The 21,627-nt window shown below is 43.7% G+C and overlaps 1 protein-coding gene across 1 annotated transcript in view; it reads right to left on the reverse strand.

Moving 5' to 3' along the window:
- Nucleotides 1-851: 851 nt before the first annotated feature.
- LOC135545008 (whirlin-like) overlaps nucleotides 852-21,627 on the reverse strand; it is a 110,304-nt gene continuing 89,528 nt past the window's right edge. Inside the window, exons 6-11 of the mRNA XM_064972677.1 lie at nucleotides 19,810-19,992; nucleotides 19,158-19,397; nucleotides 15,282-16,059; nucleotides 14,482-14,654; nucleotides 14,020-14,145; nucleotides 852-4,539 (exon numbers count right to left, since the gene is read on the reverse strand). Of these exons, the coding sequence (XP_064828749.1) occupies nucleotides 4,327-4,539; nucleotides 14,020-14,145; nucleotides 14,482-14,654; nucleotides 15,282-16,059; nucleotides 19,158-19,397; nucleotides 19,810-19,992 (1,713 nt within the window). The 3' untranslated portion in view covers nucleotides 852-4,326. The remainder of the gene's footprint in view (nucleotides 4,540-14,019; nucleotides 14,146-14,481; nucleotides 14,655-15,281; nucleotides 16,060-19,157; nucleotides 19,398-19,809; nucleotides 19,993-21,627) is intronic.

A 21,627-nucleotide genomic window follows, 5' to 3' on the forward strand; every position in this document is an offset into this window, starting at 1 on the left:
ACTCGCGGTAAACAGTGTGTGACATCAGTTTAAATATAATTGTATTTGTCACATGCGCCAAATACAACACGTAGAATTTACCATGAAATGTTTACTTACGAGCCCTTTCCCAACAATGCAAAGTTAAAAAGTAAGAAAAGTTAGCAAAAGAAAGAAAGGAAATAGTAACACAAAATATCAATAATGAGGCTATATACAAGGAGTACTGGTACCGAGTCAATGTGCAGGGACATTTAGTTGACAATATAGCAAGATAAAAAACCCAATGTAAACCTAAAGTAGACTAGTCTGCTGCATCATGGCTGCGTTTTTATTTTTTTAACCTTTATTTAACCAGGCAAGTCAGTTAAGAACAAATTCTTATTTTCAATGACAGCCTGGGAACAGTGGGTTAACTGCCTGTGTAAACCGGGCCAAGATGCAGCAGACTTGTAAATAGTCTACTTTAGATTTACATTTCATCTGACTGTATTGTCAACTGATGTTCACATACTGTTACTGTGAGTATTTGTAAATCTTGGAATTATTTTGGTGCAAAGTGCCAAAAGGTGATGTAGCATTACATCACCCTCACCTGCTATAGGTAATGCATTGTATGTGGTCAATCAATCAATACCCAACTGGAACCTGAGCAAATACACTCTAAGCAACTAGTCGAATGAGAGCTACTGTAGAATGTGACAGCAAACACAGGAATAATACAGTGATATTGTTTGTAGTTGTGTGATACTTTCAAACAGCCATGTAATCTGTCACTATATATGTCTATAAATCTATTTACAGCATATACAGTGCATTCGGAAAGTATTCAGACCCCTTGACTTTTTCCACATGTTGTTACGTTACAGCCTTATTCTAAAATGGATTACATTTAAAAAAAATCCTCATCAATCTACACACAATACCCCATAGTGACAAAGCAAAAACAGCTTTTTATGAATTTTTTGACATTAATTAAAAAACAAAACAGGAATACCTTATTTACATAAGTATTCAGACCCTTTGCTATGAGACTCGAAATTTAGCTCAGGTGCATCCGGTTTCCATTGATCATCCTTGAGATGCTTCTACAACTTGATTGGAGTCCACATGGGGTAAATTCAATTGATTGTGCATGATTTGGAAAGGCACAAACCTGTCTATATAAGGTCCCACAGTTGACAGTGCTCGACAGAGCAAAGACCAAGCCATGAGGTCGAAGGAATTGTCCGTAGAGCTCCAGGACAGGATTGTGTCAATGCACAGATCTGGGGAAGGGTACCAGGACTCTTCCTAGAGCTGGCCACCCGGTCAAATTGAGCAATCGGGGGAGAAGGGCCTTGGTCAGGGAGGTGACCAAGAACCCGATGGTCACTTTGATAGAGCTCCAGTGTTCCTCTGTGGAGATGGGAGAGCCTTCCAGAAGGACAACCATCTCTGCAGCACTCCACCAATCAGGCCTTTATGGTAGAGTAGCCCGAAGGGCGCTACTCCTCAGTAAAAGGCACGTGACAGCGCGGATGTTTTTCAGCGGCAGGGACAGGGAGACTAGTCAGGAATGAGGCAAAGATGAACGGACCAAAGTACAGAGAGATCCTTGATGAAAACCTGCTCCAGAGTGCGCAGGAACTCAGACTTGGGTGAAGGTTCACATTCCAACAGGACAACATTCCTAAGCACACAGCCAATACAACGCAGGAGTGGCTTCAGGACAAGTCTCTGAATGTCCTTGAGTGGCCCAGCCAGAGCCCAGAAAATAGCTGTGCAGCGACGCTCAGCATCCAACCTGACAGAGCTTAAGAGGAGCTGCAGAGAAGAGTGGGAGAAACTCCCCAAATACAGGTGTGCCAAGCTCGTAGAGTCATATCCAAGAAGACTCAAGGCTGTAATCACTGCCAAAGGTGCTTCAATAAAGTACTGAGTAAAGGGTTTGAATACTTATGTAAATGTGATATTTCAGTATTTTATTTTGTATGAAACTGTTTATGGAGTATTGTGTGTAGATTGATGAGGGGAAAAATCCATTTTAATCCATTTTAGAATAAGGCTGTAACGTATGCAAATGTTGAAAAAGTCACGGGGTCTGAATACTTTCCGAATGCATATATGTGGACAATATATATGTATCATGTTTGGACTGTTTGCAGTCACAAAAACATGTCATTTGTATAATATAAAAAAATACCTACAAACCTTTAGTCTTTGATAATCTGTTATACTCTTATTGAAAGATGTATCATTAGTCATTTTATACATTCTTATTCTCTTTCAACAGTTCATCCAGTTCAAGACATCCATCAACAGCAAGCAATGTGATATTTCCCAAATGGCACCCCATTCCCTATATAGTGCACTACTTTTGGCCAGGACCCATTCGGGAAGTGACTGGTGCCAACCTCCCCGTTATGGTGGCAGGATATCCACTAGTATCTCACTACACTAGCATACACTGCCGCTGATACACTACATGGCCAAAAGTAAGTGGACACCCCTTTAAATTTGTGGATCCGGCTATTTCAGCCACACCCGTAACTGACAGGTGTATAAAATGGAGCACACAGTCATGCAATCTCCATAGACAAACATTGGCAGTACAATGGCCCGTACTGAAGAGCTCAGTGACTTTCAACGTGGCACCATCCTAGGATGCCACCTTTCCAACAAGTCAGTTTGTCAAATTTCTGCCCTGCTAGAGCTGCCCCCGGTCAAGTGTAAGTGTTGTTATTGTGAAGTGGAAATGTCGAGCAGCCACACACAAGCCTAAGATCAGAAGCGCCAAGCGTCAGCTGGAGTGGTGTAAAGCTCCCCGCCATTGGACTCTGGAGCAGTGGAAACACGTTCTCTTGAGTGATGAATCACGCTTTACCATCTGGCAGTCCGGCGGACAAATCTGAGTTTGGCGGATGCCAGGAGAACGCTACCTGGCCGAATGCATAGTGCCAACTGTAAAGCATGAACAATGGTCTGTGGGCTGCTTTTCATGGTTTGAGCTAGGCCCCTTAGTTCCAGTGAAGGGAAATCTTAACGCCATAGCATAGAATGACATTCTTGACGATTCTGTGCTTCCAAATTTTTGACAACAGTTTGGGGAAGGCCCTTTCCTGTTTCAGCATGACAATGCCCCGTGCACAGACGTCGATAGTGAAATGGTTTGCTGAGACTGGTGTGGAAGAACTTGACTTTTGGCGATGTGTACAGTATATTCTCTCCCAAACACACAATGTGCATTATGGCTGCTGCTGCATCCCCTCCACCCCATCTCTGCTAATAGTGAGTCAGTTAACTAGAATTGACAAGTCATGTATCTGTATAACGAATCATTAGTAGCTCATGTACTAATTTTCCTCTCCCAGGAAACATTACTGTCTCTGATTCAGCTCTACAGCTCAGATGAAGTACCTTTGCTAATTCTCAGTGTTGTCTCTGCTTTTATCTACTGTGTATATACTGTATATATATATATATATGGAAGTGTATGAAAAAGGATTATTTATGTAATCACAAGATTCACCCCACAGCCAATTAACCAATACGGTATACCATGAACACAAAGAATAGAAAACGAACTGCCCTTATAAATAAAAAATTAAGTCAATTAATAAAATCCATAAAGAAATGTTATCTTCTTACATACAGACGACCTAGTGTTATAAATAGCTCAAATCCTCTACCCATTTCAGTGTTATATACAACATATAGGGTGTTCATAAAACATTACAGAAATGATACAAAGAAAGTATTTTAGAGATAGCACAAAGGTATAGTTTGACTAAGATTAGATACCATTTCTGTCCATTTTCAAAGCACCGTCTTGGTATAACCACTTCCAGGGGAGAGCTGCTACAAATGGCAGACCTATTGGAGAGGAGAGAGCAGGGAGACTGAAAAGCAGCTAAATGGAATGACATAATTAATGACATCACAGCATTGATATTGTTGTTATAAGCTGTGATTTTCAAGATTTCAGTTCAATACAATTCGGTTCCTTTGGTGGGTTCTTCTTAGGTTCTATTAGGTTATATTGGTGAGTTCTTCTTAGGTTCTATTAGATTATATTGGGGAGTTCTTAATGCAGAATGTCATGCATTTTGGCAATACAACTCTACATGGAAAGCCTTGTTGCGATCTACAGACAAAAAAAGTGGGAAGGGAGAACGGGCTTAGACGAGACTAAGATAGATTGTTTATATTAACACTCAGACCTCTCCCTCCCGTTATCTCCTTCTCCTTCCGTTTCACCTCTTTAAGGTGCAAAGTCCTGCTAAAGCCCCTGCAGGAAAATAGGAACAAGAATTTCTTATTTGATAAGTTCCTGCCTATTTTAGTCCATTTTCTTCTGTATGGTGGCTAATGAATATGACCCTGCAAAAGGCCCTGCAGGAGGGTTGCGTTGAACTCTGTGACCAGGAAGTCAATGTGGTCCCTCTCTTTGGACTTGTAGGCCTCAGCGATGATGCAAGCAGCGTCCTGGTGCTCACGGCCCCTCAGGGAGACACCGTTCACTTCCAGAATCACCTGACCCACCTTCAGCTGCCCACAACCGTGTGCCGAGCCCCCCTTCTATAAGAGAGAGAGAGAGAGAGGTGGGGGAGAGTGAGAAAGTGAGTGAGATACAGAGATACAGAGGGGGGAGTCAGAGAGAGAGTGAGAGAGATATCACAGTGTGCCATCACAGCAGCAAGATTTGTGACCTGTTGCCACAAGAAAAGAGAAATCAGTGAAGAACAAACACCATTGTAAAGACAACCCATATTTATGTTAATTTATTTTCCCTTTTGTACTTAAACTATTTGCACATAATATGACATTTGAAATGTCTTTATTCTTTTGGAACATTTGTGAGTGTCATGTTTAATGTTCATTTTTGCTTAAATTGATAATTAATTGAATTCAGAGAGACAGGGAGAGAGAGATAATGAAGCATCAATTAAATAATAAATAATAAATTAAATAATCACTTTTGTAGACAGGATGTGTCCTTGTGGCAGAAATAAAGAGCTAAAGAGAGCAAGAAGATATGAAGCGAAGAGAGAAGGAGGAGAACATGGTTGGTGGTTTCAAGGAAAGGTGAGAGACAAAATACAAAGGTCGAGGATCTTCTGATTAATTGTCAGAAGAGATTGAGGGGAGGAATGATTTGGCACTTTGTGCGGGGGGGGCCTTCTATCGGTCAGGCCAAATAAGGACAAAGACATCAGGGTAAAGACATCAGGCTAATCCAATCAAATACCATTTTATTTGTCGCATGCTTGTAAACATCAGGTGTAGACTAACAGTGAAATTCATACTTACGGGTCCTTTTCCAACAATGCAGTGATAAAAAATGTATATAATGACCCAAGTAAGAAATACAGTGAAATCACTATGAATTACTCCTATCATCAAGCAGGCATTGGCCATCAGAAGAAGCAACATCACAACATCTGATAAGCCACGGATGACTCCTCAAATAAAGGAGCTCATTGCCGATAGGCCGAGAGCTTTCCAATCAAAGGACAACAGTGAGTACCAGAGACTGGGCTCCAAAGTGGCATACCTGGGGCAGCAGGTAGCCGAGCATTGGGCCAGTAACCGAAAGATTAGCCGTTCTGCCCTTGAGCAAGGCAGTTAACCCCTACAACAACTGCCCCCTGGGCGCCGATGACGTGGATGTCGATTAAGGCAGCCCCCCCCCGCACCTCTCTGATTCAGAGGGGTTGGGTAAAATGCGAAAGACACGTTTCAGTTGAATGCATTCAGTTGTGCAAATGACTAGGTATCCCCCTTTCCCTGTCTCATTCAACATGCTAAGAAAAGATACTGCACTAGGAGGATAAAGTCTCTCATCTCAGAACTAAGGACAGCAGAAAGTGGTCCTTTAAAAAGCTGACGGGTGATGCAGAAGACCAGAGTGAGAGAGACGACACAAAGACACAAGAGTGTGAAACCCTGAGTCTATACTTCTCTTCGGTGTGGAAGGGCGCCACATGCAACCTTCCAAGCTCGGAGGTTGAAGACAGCATATTAGCAAACATCACTACTGATACCTACAGTATTTGACAGGTCAAGATACTTATTTTCAAGGTGAACGGGAGGAAAGCAGCTGGCAAAGATGTCGTGGGGTAATATTTGATATATGCATATTATACACCTATAGGCAATTAGCCTAGAATGCTTTTTATCTGACTCCATGAAGATAATTCAAATATACAAGCAAGCATTACATGCTGACCACACCGCTTGCGTCGCGTGAGCAATCGTTGCAAAATAAATGTTTTTAGGAGCATATATCCATGTGAGTGATTGAAAAATGAACTGAGGTCCACACTCCAGGTCAGTTGGTGGTGGTAATGCTTGATACTTGATATTTCAACCTTCGTGTCCTGATTGTGTCTTGTGTGAGTGGACAAAGTCAACATGCACACGATGGGGGACATGGACACACGCATTGACGAGCAAGACTTGGTCTGAGAATTGTCTATATCAAAATCAAATCAAATCAAATTTTATTTGTCACATACACATGGTTAGCAGATGTTAATGCGAGTGTAGCGAAATGCTTGTGCTTCTAGTTCCGACAATGCAGTAATAACCAACAAGTAATCTAACTAACAATTCCTAATCTACTGTCTTATACACAGTGTAAGGGGATAAAGAATATGTACATAAGAATATATGAATGAGTGATGGTACAGAGCAGCATAGGCAAGATACAGTAGATGGTATCGAGTACAGTATAGATGGTATCGAGTACAGTATATACATATGAGATGAGTATGTAAACAAAGTGGCATAGTTAAAGTGGCTAGTGATACATGTATTACATAAGGATGCAGTCGATGATATAGAGTACAGTATATACGTATGCATATGAGATGAATAATGTAGGGTAAGTAACATTATATAAGGTAGCAATCGTTGCAAAATCGTTTAAAGTGGCTAGTGATATATTTACATCATTTCCCATCAATTCCCATTATTAAAGTGGCTGGAGTTGAGTCAGTGTCAGTGTGTAGGCAGCAGCAACTCAATGTTAGTGGTGGCTGTTTAACAGTCTGATGGCCTTGAGATAGAAGCTGTTTTTCAGTCTCTCGGTCCCAGCTTTGATGCACCTGTACTGGCCTCGCCTTCTGGATGATAGCGGGGTGAACAGGCAGTGGCTCGGGTGGTAGATGTCCTTGATGATCTTTATGGCCTTCCTGTAACATCGGGTGGTGTAGGTGTCCTGGAGGGCAGGTAGTTTGCCCCCGATGATGCGTTGTGCAGACCTCACTACCCTCTGGAGAGCCTTACGGTTGAGGGCGGAGCAGTTGCCGTACCAGGCGGTGATACACCCCGACAGGATGCTCTCGATTGTGCATCTGTAGAAGTTTGTGAGTGCTTTTGGTGACAAGCCGAATTTCTTCAGCCTCCTGAGGTTGAAGAGGCGCTGCTGCGCCTTCTTCACGATGCTGTCTGTGTGAGTGGACCAATTCAGTTTGTCTGTGATGTGTATGCCGAGGAACTTAAAACTTGCTACTCTCTCCACTAATGTTCCATCAATGTGGATAGGGGGTGTTCCCTCTGCTGTTTCCTGAAGTCCACAATCATCTCCTTAGTTTTGTTGACATTGAGTGTGAGGTTATTTTCCTGACACCACACTCCGAGGGCCCTCACCTCCTCCCTGTAGGCCGCCTCGTCGTTGTTGGTAATCAAGCCTACCACTGTTGTGTCGTCCGCAAACTTGATGATTGAGTTGGAGGCGTGCGTGGCCACGCAGTCGTGGGTGAACAGGGAGTACAGGAGAGGGCTCAGAACGCACCCTTGTGGGGCCCCAGTGTTGAGGATCAGCGGGGAGGAGATGTTGTTACCTACCCTCACCACCTGGGGGCGGCCCGTCAGGAAGTCCAGTACCCAGTTGCACAGGGCGGGGTCGAGACCCAGGGTCTCGAGCTTGATGACGAGCTTGGAGGGTACTATGGTGTTGAATGCCGAGCTGTAGTCGATGAACAGCATTCTCACATAGGTATTCCTCTTGTCCAGATGGGTTAGGGCAGTGTGCAGTGTGGTTGAGATTGCATCGTCTGTGGACCTATTTGAGCGGTAAGCAAATTGGAGTGGGTCTGGGGTGTCAGGTAGGGTGGAGGTGATATGGTCCTTGACTAGTCTCTCAAAGCACTTCATGATGACGGAAGTGAGTGCTACGGGGCGGTAGTCGTTTAGCTCAGTTACCTTAGCTTTCTTGGGAACAGGAACGATGGTGGCCCTCTTGAAGCATGTGGGAACAGCAGACTGGTATAGGGATTGATTGAATATGTCCGTAAACACACCAGCCAGCTGGTCTGCGCATGCTCTGAGGGCGCGGCTGGGGATGCCGTCTGGGCCTGCAGCCTTGCGAGGGTTAACACATTTAAATGTTTTACTCACCTCGGCTGCAGTAAAGGAGAGACCGCATTTTTCCGTTGCAGGCAGTGTCAGTGGCACTGTATTGTCCTCAAAGTGGGCAAAAAGTTATTTAGTCTGCCTGGGAGCAAGACATCCTGGTCCATGACTGGGCTGGATTTCTTCCTGTAGTCCGTGATTGACTGTAGACCCTGCCACATGCCTCTTGTGTCTGAGCCGTTGAATTGGGATTCTACTTTGTCTCTGTACTGACGCTTAGCTTGTTTGATAGCCTTACGGAGGGAATAGCTGCATTGTTTGTATTCAGTCATGTTACCAGACACCTTGCCCTGATTGAAAGCAGTGGTTCGCGCTTTCAGTTTCACACGAATGCTGCCATCAATCCAAAATGCAGATATTTAAGAGATAACGCCCGAGAAGCCGGTGTTAGGAGGACACTGTATATTGGCACAGGCAAGAGTTGAAGTTGAAGGACGGCAAACTGTACAAATATATCCTCCAAACACAGGCTTCGAGGGCATTATCACTTTTATATAACGGGTTACCAACATATTCAAATAATTTAAAAATAATGATTGACATATTTTTATTAAAACCTTTATTTTGATAAATGTGTGAAACAGTTCACAAAACTCACGGTTCGGTACGATACGGTACAGTGGTGTCACGGATCGGTACGGTTTCGATACATTGACAAAATAAATGCCTGAGAAATATGTAATTTGTATTTAGATTTTCCATTTATTATAATAGTAAACATGGGTCGCTTGAATTCCCAGGAGCATATGGAATCAAAGGGACAACAAAAAAAAGCAGTGCCTGCCTTATAACATGAAATGAAATAGTCATTTAAAACAGAACTTCAACCAGAGTGCATAGTATATCAAAATTAAGTCACATAGCAGAGCCTTAAACAAAATAGGACCACTTGAGACTAGTTAGTTAAAAAAAAAAAAAATTGTTGTATCAGATTTTCAAGTTTTTCTTTAAGAAGATGAATCTATTGAAATGATCTGCAGTGAGCACAGATCGGCTTGTTGTGACAATGCCAGGCCCTGTAGAGAATACCCTCTTGCAAGGGACAGAGGTTCCAGGCACAGCCAGGTAGCACCTTGCTAACATGGCAACATGAGGGTATGTTAACTCTTTGGTCTTCCACCATGTAGGTGGATCAGCATCCAGGGGAATACAGTCCACTTCCCTGTATGAGGTCACCTCCTCCTCTATGACCTTGACCTTTGACTTGGTTCCCTGCTCCTGGGTTGTGAACAACTCTCCAAAAAGCTCAGCCATGGCAGACATCTTGTCTGGAGGAGAACCCCTGTCGTCTGCCGTCTCTGTAGAGGGGTTGGCTCCTGTGGTATCTGTGGCTTGACCCTGCAGAATTACAATTAGATGAAAATGACTGTCTCTGAAGTGGCTTTAAAAATATGATTTGTTGTTAGAAATATATATCAGACACTATTATGCCAATTACAATTATAACTTTATAATGAATTGTTAAATCACTAATTAATCAAATAAATATCACATTAACAAAATAAATACAATACCTGTTGTATATTGGTCACACACTTTTAGACGGGCAGCAGCATCCAGGTGCAGCCAGGACTTGAACCGGGAGTCCAAAGCAGTGCTCTTGTGTAAGAAGTCTTGGACACCAGGGTCAGCATATCTAGGCTCCAAGTTAACTCTGATAGCAGTCTTGACACCCCTTACTGCGGGTTCATCTTCAGATGCCACCATTGATTTCAGGGTCATTGTTTTCATAGGCGGGACTATGGAAACTGAGAATGCTCTCAGTGCATATCAGTGTTGTGACTGTTTTGAGAGGTTTGCGCACTTTGATAAACTTCCTCTGCTAGTCTTACGTCATTTTCAGACAAAGTCGCAATAACTTTGACATTCTTTCTCACAGCTTGATCAGTCAGTGTAGAATACACCGCACCTTTCTGATCAAAGTATCTCTCAACCATGTCATGGCTTGAATTCCATCTAGTAGAGGACATCTTGGATTAGTTTGTGGTTTGGGAAGTCCAGCATGTGCAGCAGTTGTGCTTTTATGAAAGAAGGTTACAACCTTCCTGATCTTTGCGAGGAGGCGAGAGATTGGATTCACTGACATTGCTTTTTGTGATGCTAGATTAATAACGTGAGCAAAGCATCCTATCTGTGGCCCCAATCCAGCTAGTGCAACTGCATTTACAATATTTCTAGCATTGTCAGTGGTCACAGGAATCGTTACATTATCCCTCTCCAACTACTACTTCCCTTAGCAACTACTTCCCTTCGCTCTTCCCCCAAGTTTACACTGGTGTGACTACTCCCAAGGGGACGTGTTTAAAGGACATGGCTTTTTTCATCTCCCACTCTCTGAAGGGGACGTGTTTAAAGGACATGGCTTTTTTTCATCTCCCACTCTCTGAAGGGGACGTGTTTAAAGGACATGTCTTTTTTCATCTCCCACTCTCTGAAGGGGACGTGTTTAAAGGACATGGCTTTTTTATGAACAGCGCCTTACATGTTGTAGAAGTTTTATCCACCACTTGTTGGCAATCCCCGTCATAGTTTAAAGGGAAACCGAAATGTTCCCAGACGGCAGACCTGAATGGTACTGGTGCGTCTTCTAGTTCTGGCTCGCCAATGCTTGCCATGTTGCTCCTTTGCATTGAGCTAACTGCTAATTCCTTCATAAGCTAATTGCTGCTACGATGTTTTCAGCTCTGTTCTCGCTGAAGTGAAATAACTACGTCAATGAGCGGAGCTGCGGACAACTATAAACAACTTTATTATTATGTGGATATGTTGCCCATGTTAATTTATACACCATTGGTTTATGCAATAACAATTTTTTACAATGAAAAATAAATAAATAAATATATAATTATTGTTTTCTTCTTCCTCGCGATAATATATGATTCATGTATTGTTCAGTTTGCAGTGCATACCGAACCGTGCACCGTGGACCCTGTGCTGAACGGTTCAATACGAATACACTTACCGTTTCACCCCTAATATATATACACTACCGTTCAAAAGTTTGGGGTCACTTAGAAATGTCCTTGTTTTTGAAACCTAATTTTTTGTCTAATAACATCTAATTGATCCGAAATACAGCATAGACTTTGTTAATGTTGTAAATGCCTATTGTAGCTGGAAATGGCTTATTTTTAATGGAATATCTACATAGGCATACAGAGGCCAATTATCAGCAACCATCACCCTGTGTTCCAATGGCACGTTGTGTTAGCTAATCCAAATTTATTATTTTAAAAGGCTAATCGATCATTAGAAAATCCTTTTGCAAGCACAGCTGAAAACGGTTGTCCTGATTAAAGAAGCAACAAAACGGGCCTTCTTTAGACTAGCTGTGTATCTTGAGCATCAGCAATTGTGGGTTTGAGTACAGGCTCAAAATGGCCAGAAACAAAGACCTTTCTGATCCTGGATCACTACTGCATCTGATCTGGCGGACTCACTAAACACAAATGCTTTGAGTGTTGGAGTGTTCCCCTGGCTATCGATTAATAAATAAAAACAAGAAGCATGCTTGCCTTACTGCTCTCACTGTTCCTTCACTGTTTCTTACAATTTAGTCATTCAGCAGACGCTCTTATCCAGAACGATTTACATTCAGTTCGTTTTTTTGGTAGAAACCCCCCACCCCCCACATATCACAGTCAGTGCAAGTAGACCCTTCTTCAAAATAATTATCCTCTATCAGCAGAATCAGTGCCAGGAAGAAAAATATAAGTGTGGGATGTAATAACACTAATCAAAACACCCTCACAACAATTATATTGGACAGCAGCAGTCGCCACTTAAGTTTAAGCACCCTGCAATCTACCCTCATTACGACAGAGGGGGAAGGCATTCCAACTAACCAACAATGTTTACTCTTTGGAAAGCAGTGGCACTCTAGCGTTACGCAATAGCTGCTGCAGAGCCTTGAAATTGGCTGTGACAACCTATTGTTTATAATCTTCTTATCGCACCATATCCCCAGAGGTGGCAAGGCTCCATATCATTAAGTCAGTAAAACAATAAAATCCCATTATTGTTGACTGTCATATCCTGAAGTAACCTCTTCAACCATGTCACTTTTAATTCTCTGTGTGACCATTCAGAGCCAACCTAATGGCTGCGTGTCAAATAGAACCCTATTCCCTATGTAGAGCACTACTTTTGACTAAGGCCCATACACTCTTAGAAAAACGGGTTCCAAAAGGGTTCTGTGGCTGTCCACATAGGAGAACCCGCTTTCGTTTCAAGTAGATCCCTTTTTGGTTCCATGTGGAAGACTTTTGGGTTCCACGTAGAACCCTCTGTGGAAAGGGACCAAAATGGGTTCTTCAAAGGGTTCTCCTCTAGGGACAGCCGAAGAATCGTTTAAGGCTCTAGATAGCAACTTTTTTTTCTAAAAGTATAGGAACTATAAGCACTATATAGGGAATAGGTTGCCATTTGGAAAACAACGATGGACTGTTACTGAATCATAGACAGTACCATTAAATGGTGGGGGGAAATAGTTGGAATAATGAGGCGGTGTGATATCCCTGCTATGTTGATAATGGGGGGGGGGTTGGGGCAGTGAGTATTGTGTTAGATGAACCTATAAATGAGTGGGCGTCTGTCCAATAGGACAGGACTACTGATATTTATGGGGGCTGTTCATGAGGAGTCATTGATATGGAAATCTATGCACCGTCACACATACACCTGTTTCTGTCACGCCTGCTCCCGCACTCGGGGGCGCCAGGCTGCCTTTCATTATGCACACCTGTCACCATCATTAAGCGCATCAGCGCTCATTGGACTCACCTGGACTCCTTCACGTTTTGATTGCCTTCCCTATATCTGTCTGTTTCCTCTGTTTCATCCCTGTGCCAGCATTATTGTTGTTTCTGTTTCCCCTGTCCAGATGCTGTCTGTATTCTGTTCCTGTCCGTAGTTATTAAATGTTCACTCCCTGTACCTGCTTCTCGTCTCCAGCGTCGATCCTTACATCAAGGCTGTTCTTGACAATAATATTTACATACACATGTAGGCCCACTCACAATGACTATGTCGGATTATTCACACCTGAAAACTAAAAATGAAAACACGTGTTCCTTATTGGACAAGTTCAGGTAGACCCTCCATGTTTGGGTTTGCTTCCATTTTGTTCCTAATGAATATGGGCCCTGGTGACCTGAATTGATCATCCAATCCAAGATTTCGGAGACAAAACAGGTGGTAGAAAACTTTCTTCAACAAAGTTACAAATCCCCAGGAGAGCATCCTTTACCTGATTTGAGATTCTTATCAATGCAAATATAGGCAGCTATTACGCACATAAACAGATGCTCGGGGGAAAGTCACATTTAGGATGAAAGTGAAAATGGTAATTCTGTCCTTTTTAAGTATATATAAGTATGGAACGCCTTCAAGCGCAACATCGGGGGTCTACATTCACATAGGACAAAGTAGTTCTTACTATGTGCAGACATCACAGTACAAAAGCCCTGTGTAGTCCTCATCGTGCTACATTCATGTTCAGAGTTACCCTTAAATGTCGGATTCTGATAAGGTGATGCAGAATCATCTGCTTTTACCCGGAGCCCCATAAGCCCTGGTCAAAAGTAGTGCACTATTTTGGGAATAGAGAGCCATTTGGGACGCAGGGTCTCTCTTTCTCACCTGTATGGTGACGATGCGTGGCAGCGGCTGGCGTGTGTTTGCCCCTCCCTCTATAGCGATACCCAGAGTATTGGCATTCTTTACTACATGTACCAGGGTAGGGGTGGGCACTGGAGAGCCTGGCTGCTGCAGGGAACACAAGAAGAATGAGGACATAGAATGAGGACATTGAACAAGGTCAAAAAGACAGAAGCAAGACAAACACTACGGTTAAAGGATGGACAGTGTTCTGTAATAAAACGTGTGGCAAACCATAAATTTGTGAAAAGATTTTTGAATGAATTTCAATAGATTTTTGAATGTTATGTTGTGTGTCCCAAATGGCACCTTAGCTCGGGCTCTGGTAAAAAGTAGTGCACTATGAGCCCTGGTCAAACGCAGTGCACTATATATGGAAAAGGGTTTCATTTGAGACACCAACATGTTATTTCTGTTGTGATATGGGCCCTTGGTGGCACTCACCTGTTTGGATGCCAGTGCTGCAGGTCCCTGGGCCACTTGGGACTGCTGTGTGGCCTGGTTCTTACTGGGCCGAGGACTGCTGTCTTTACTCAGCCCTCCTGCCTCAGCAATGTCCACCCCACTGTCCTCACTCAGAGTCTGACCACTGTCTGACAGTTGGGACAATGTGGCACCTGGATACACAGAAGTAATAGATTCAATTATATATACACCTTCCTAATATTGAGTTGAACCTCCTTTTGCCCTCAGAACAGTCTCAATTTGTTGGGGCATGGTGTTGAAAGCATTCCACAGGGATGCTGGCCCATGTTGACTCCAATGCTTCCCACAGTTGTGTCAAGTTGGCTGGATGTCCTATGGGTGGTGGACCATTCTTGATACAGACGGGAAACTGTTGAGCATGAAAAACCGAGCAGCGTCACAGTTCTTGTCACACTCAAACCGGTGTTCCTGGCACCTACTACCATACCCCGCTCAAAGGCATTTCAATCTATTGTCTTGCACTTCCACCCTCTACATGGCACACATGCACAATTTATGCCTCAATTGTCAAGGCTTAAAAATCCTTCTTTAACCTTCCTCCTCCCCTTCATCAACACTGATTGAAGTGGATTTAGTGACATCAATCAGGGATCATATCTTGCACCTGCATTCACCCGGTCAGTCTATGTCATTGAAAGAGCAGGTTTTCCTAATGTTTTGTACACACAGGGTTCAAGCATGTAAAGTGATACACACACAGAAACACAGGCAGGTACGCACAAAAACACATAGACACACAGACACACATTGACCTTTACCTCTCTGCTGGGGCTGGGGCCTGACCTCAGCAGTCAGTCTGTGTACGCCTGCCATGACACACTGACCTCCCTGGCTGAGGGAGGGAGAACAGGGAGAGCAGGGTCTGTCTGGGCTACATGGGGGCGGCTTCAGGACAACGAGAGAGGGACAGGGCGAGGGACAGGGGGACAGACATGGGGAGAGACCAGGGGAGGGACACGGTGAGAGACAAGGGGAGGCAGTCTTATGGGAGGTAGCAGGCTTCTCATGGGAAGAGGATCTGAAGATGGGGTGCTTGATGGTTGTCTCCTGGGTTGGAAGAGCAGAGGGGAATGACAAGGAGTTGTGATCAAGGGAGCCGGGGCAGGTATGGTGGCCAGAGGTGGGGCAGCCTTGGTGGGGATGGTGGTCAGAGGTGGGGGTGGAGATGTGGAGGGAGTTTTGGCAGGTGTGGTGAAGAGAGTTTATGGATGTCTGATGACCAGAGCTTAGATTGGCACTGTGGTTGGTGCCAGGGTTGGGGCTGTTTTGGTGGCCAGGGTTGGGACAGGTGTGATGGAGGCCAGAACTCGGGGAGGTGGAGGTTTGATGGTTGGAGGAGCTGAATGCTTTGAGGGATTTGTGGTGACATTCCTGATGTAGCCTGGTGGGGGCAGTAAAGATCAGGCCAGACTGGGAGTGACTGGATGAGGGACGCTTGGAAGGGTCCCTCTCCTTGGGGTTTCTCGTCTGGGTATGGCCGGAGGGAAGTGATGACTTGAAGGACGGAGGAGATTCAGCTGTAGACCGCACTTTTTTCTAGAAACACAAAAGGACATTGCTTGTACAGAAAAGTGGTGAAACTCTTTACAACCTCAGTCTGTCTGCTGAAGTTCACCAACAATCTTTTTAATGGAGAGACTCACCTTCAAACACAACTTCACACCGCTCCTTTAAATGCATTGTACACAAAGATTAGCATTTAAGTCTAATCTGCCACTCATGCACATAATAAAACCTGACTATTATTTCCATCAGACTAGAACAACCTCAAACTCACATAGACTCACCAATGTAATGTCAGGTAGGACATTAATGCATACCCCTGGATCTTGCTCTACACTGTCACCATGTGAGCACTCATGCTGAAAGTGACAGACACAAGGTTTTGTGTGTTATAATAACATATATATATATATATATATATATCACCTGTTTACTTTAACTTATCATTCAAAATAAACAGGCCCAAACATAGACTCACTGACCTGCATCCCAGAACAATGTTGTGTGACAATAATGTGCTGAAACATTAACCCAGAACCCGTGACTAAAGACTTCAATTATCAATTAACACAGGAAGTTAATTTAGTGCATACAATATAAATGAACTGCAATTATTTGTTTACTAAGGGTGTGATTTTACAGCTATAGTAATGAGGATGTCAACGAGGCCAATTATACAAGCACAGAATGGACCATGGCAATCAGCAAAACCAGCCAACCAACAGAAAACAACACTTTGTCACCTTGGACAATGGGGAAACTGACACACTGACGCACACACGCACACACACACACACACACACACACACACACACACACACACACACACACACACACACACACACACACACACACACACACACACACACACACACACACACACACACACACACACACACACAGTCGCACACACACAGTGGCACACACACACACAGTCGCGTACACACACAGTCGCGTGCGCACACACACACACACACACTAAGATGAACTACTGCTGAGCACACAGACATATACAGTTGAAGTTGGAAGTTTACATACACTTTGGTTGGAGTCATTAAAACTTGTTTTTCAACCACTCCACAAATTTCTTGTTAACAAACTATTGTTTTGGCAAGTCGGTTAGGACATCTACTTTGTGCATGACACAAGTAATTTTTCCAACAATTGTTTACCGACAGACTATTTCACTTATAAATCACTGTATTACAATTCCAGTGGATCAGAAGTTTACATACACTAAGTTGACTGTGCCTTTAAACAGCTTGGAAAATTCCAGAAAATTATGTCATGGCTTTAGAAGCTTCTGATAGGCTAATTGACAACATTTGAGTCAATTGGAGGTGTACCTGTGGATGTATTTCAAGGCCTACCTTCAAACTCAGAGCCTCTTTGCTTGACATCATGGGAAAATCAAAAGAAATCAGCCAAGACCTCCACAAGTCTGGTTCATCCTTGGGAGCAATTTCCAAATGCCTGAAGGTACCACATTCATCTGTACAAACAATAGCATGCAAGTATAAACACCAGTATAAACACTAGTTCTGTCTCCTAGAGATGAACGTACTTTGTTGCGAAAAGTGCAAATCAATCCCAGAACAACAGCAAAGGACCTTGTGAAGATGCTGGAGGAAACAGGTACAAAAGTATCTATATCCACAGTAAAACGAGTCCTAGATCGAAAGGCTGCTCAGCAAGGAAGGAGCCACTGCTCCAAAACCGGCATAAAAAGCCAGACTACGGTTTGCAACTGCACATGGGTACAAACATCCTACTTTTTGGAGAAATGTCCTCTGGTCTGATGAAACAAAAATAGAACTGTTTGGCCATAATGACTATTGTTATGTTTGGAGGAAAAAGGGGGAGACTTTCATCATGTTGTGGGGGTGCTTTGCTACGGGAGGGACTGGTGCACTTCACAAAATACATGGCATCTTGAGGAAGGGAAAGGATGTGGATATATTGGAGCAACATCTCAAGACATCAGTCAGGAAGTTAAAGCTTGGTCCTAAATGGGTCTTCCAAATGGACAAAGACCCCAAGCATTCTTACAAAGTTGTGGCAAAATGGCTTAAGGACAACAAAGTCTAGGTATCAGAGTGGCCATCACAAAGCTCTGACCTCAATCCTATAGAAAATGTATGGGCAGAACTGAAAAAGCATGTGAAAGAAAGCCTGACTCAGTTACACCAGCTCTGTGAGGAGGAATGGGCCAGAATTCACCCAACTTATTGTGGGAAGCTTGTGGAAGGCTACCCAAAACGTTTGACCCAAATTAAACATTTTAAATGCAATGCTACCAAATACGAATTGAGTGTATGTAATCTTCTGACAAACTGGGAATGTGATAAAATAAATAAAATCTGGAATATATCATTCTCTCTACTATTATTCTGACATTACACATTCTTAAAATAAAGTGGTGATCCTAACTAACCTAAGACAGGGAATTTTTACTTAGGATTCAATGTCAGGAATTGAGAAAAACTGAGTTTAAATGTATTTGGCTAAGGCGTATGTAAACTTCCGACTTCAACTGTATTTGGGTTCAGCTCTCAGTCACCTTTAAAAATAATCTCTCCTCACAATGGTTTCAAATCCCCCCGGTCCACGGCTGAATAATCTCTGCTTTGTTGGAGCAAATGGCACCCCATTCTGTATAGTACATTACTTTTGACCAGAGCCAGAGTCTGGCCAAAAGAGGAGCACTAAATAGGGAATAGGGTGCCATTGTGCATTCAAACACTGTTTTAACCGTTTCTATTACAGGGTGGCTGGGTCTCATTTGGATGGTTATAGAGTGTTTTGTAGAGTGACTGTGCCCTGGCAGAATGAGGTCCCATTATACTGATCAGGGCCATACTGATTCAGTGAAACATCGATGCTACACTGGCACTGCAGCTCAGTAATCTCATCTGAAATCACTGCTCTCTCTCATTTGACACTGGTGCCAGATCCAATTGATGACAGAACATATTTTAAAAGGACGCCTGGAGGAAATCAAACCCACACGCACCATAGACCTGAATAGGCATGCACGCACACGTGCACACACAGGGCTAATGGGGCTCTGGTCAAAGGTACTCCACTGTATAAGGAGTAGGGTGTCATTTAGGGTGCAATCTTTCCACTACCTTGGCAGAGCAGAGAGTGGTGGGGTTGGAGTGGCTGTGTCTGGCTGAGGGCTCTGTGTGCACACAGTGGCTGTGGCTGGCTGAGGGCTCTGTGTGCACACAGTGGCTGTGTGGATGCAACGTTCCTGTTTCTCCATGCCAGGCCTTCAGAGCCTCCCTCTCACGGTGCAGCACCAGACCATCATACACCTCCAGGTCCTGGGGAGCCACCAGGCTACGCACCTCAGACAGCAAGGACAACTGTAGAGGAGAAACGGTCAACAAGTTACATAGAGGCCCAATAGAGTTACATAAATGCCCTATCATAGTTACATGGAAGCCCTATGATGTTACACAGGCCCTGTCGGTTACATAGAGGCCCTATAGGTTATATAGAGGCCCTATAGGCTATATAGAGTCCTTATTTGACTTAGAGCAGGTGCTGGACGTCAGAAAGGGTTCAATAAAAGGTGAAAAGGGGACACTGCATTATGCTCTCAATGGGAATTTATTGGACAGCGTTTAACTTTCGAGCACAAGGTTTTCATCATCTCCTTTGACAAAGGGAACAGGAGGGAGGACAGGAGGAAGAATGGTGGACAGTTAGGGTGACCTATAGGGTGCCATTTGGGATGCTAGCCCAGATGTGCTGTCTCAGCAGGTGTTACAGTACCTTGGCGTGGGTGTTGAAGAGTTCAAACAGGGCCATAGCCAGGGGTTCCAGACCGATGTGTCCCTCCTGGTACTCCTGCAGGTAGTAAACCATGGTCTGCCTCTCTGGGTCTGTCAGCAGCAGAAAGGCCTGCTCCTCCAGAGACACCTGGGAACCTGGGGGCCACACACCTCGACACACTGACTGTATCGAGGGAGGGAGAGGAGAGAGAGCGAGAGAGAGAGAACAAGGGAGGGAGAGAGAGAGAGAAAGAGAGAGCGAGAGAAAGAAAGACAGACAGGCAGAGAGTGGGAGGGAGAGAAAGAGAAAGACAGAAGGAGAGAGAAAGAATGAATGTGCACTCTTGGAATTAAGGGTTTGGTTAGGGTACAGTATTGTTAACGAAAGGTACAAAGGACATACCTTAGAGTGTACCGCTACAGTGACAGCGTTTGTACCCCTTTAAGAAAAATCTCAACCTTTATTTCTGAGCACGTACAGAGTCTGCTGTACAGCATATCTCCTTTGCTCTCAGTCATCCCACACACAGCAACAGCACACCAACAAGCATTTCTCAAGCTCTAACAATAGAAACCACTTCAAAGTCATCAGTGTTAGGGTGAGACCAATAACTGTATCATTGTTATTCAGTTACAGCTTGAAATGACCATTCCAGCTTTAAATAGACCGGAACATAGAATATTGAGTACCTAGCCATTGATGGATCTTAAATACCATTCATGGTTAAACGATGGCACTCAAAATGATGCAGTTCCACTCATTCTAAAATGGGTGCCTGGATAAGAGCTGTGCGTGGATATGTGGAGAGGACGTCTAACACAGATGGTTATGTTTTGACATCTCAGATGATATACCACAGCACACCTTTTTGAGGACACAAAATGTTGTAGGTTATAGACACCTGGGAATGTGAAGCAGATTGTCAAGAGGAGCACCAGGAGGATGAATATGTTGCAGGGCCCAGAGAGTAAAGAGAAAAATGACAGAGACAGTTAGCAGGTCAGGAGCAAAGCATTGACTCTTGTTCCTATTAATTACTAAGGGAATTTGTCAGTCACGCTGGGCTCCTGTCCTGCGCTGTGCTGCCCTCACTTCTCCACCAGCACCATACCAGCACCAAATTCCCAAATGGAAGCCTATTCCCTATGTAGTGTGCTACTTTTGGCCAGAGCCTCTGGTCAAAAGTAGTGCACAATAGAGAGAACAGGGTGCCATTTTGGAATCAATCAAGACATTGATTTCTCCCCAAGGTGACCCTACAAGGGTTTTACCCCGGTAGCATTCCAAGTAACACAACCCTGTGGAGTTTACGTGAGCTTCCATATTCTGCAGTGAAATCCATACAATGGAAGAGCAGTCACTTTTATGGTTACGTATCGGGTTTGAGATACAGTTGAAGGTCTACCAAGGTGTACAGGAGAGTTGATGGTGTGAACATTAGAGCATGACTAAGGACAGGGAAAACTGCGGGGAAAACACTTCTCAGCATAATCAATCACAGAAAGTGTGATCAAGCTCAGTACAGCTCTTTCGAGTCACCTCGGTCTCTGTCTTGGCCTCTCTATCTGTCTCTGGGTTCATCTCTTTCTTTCTCTCACTCTCTCACCATTGAGCTCCATTGTGAACAGAAAGCCAACATACAAATTTGCTTAGAATGCTTACAATTGGATCTACATCAAAGGACCTTGCTAAAATTAAACAGCTATTCATCAGGAATGAGTCCAAACTGGGTGCCTCTGGCGGTCTGCAACTAATGAGATTTGCAATTGGAGATTGGTGGTGAGAGCATGTTGATTTAATACAGGTCAGAGTATCATT

The sequence above is a fragment of the Oncorhynchus masou genome, chromosome 1, assembly GCF_036934945.1.
Source record: "Oncorhynchus masou masou isolate Uvic2021 chromosome 1, UVic_Omas_1.1, whole genome shotgun sequence".
Lineage (NCBI taxonomy): Eukaryota > Metazoa > Chordata > Actinopteri > Salmoniformes > Salmonidae > Oncorhynchus > Oncorhynchus masou.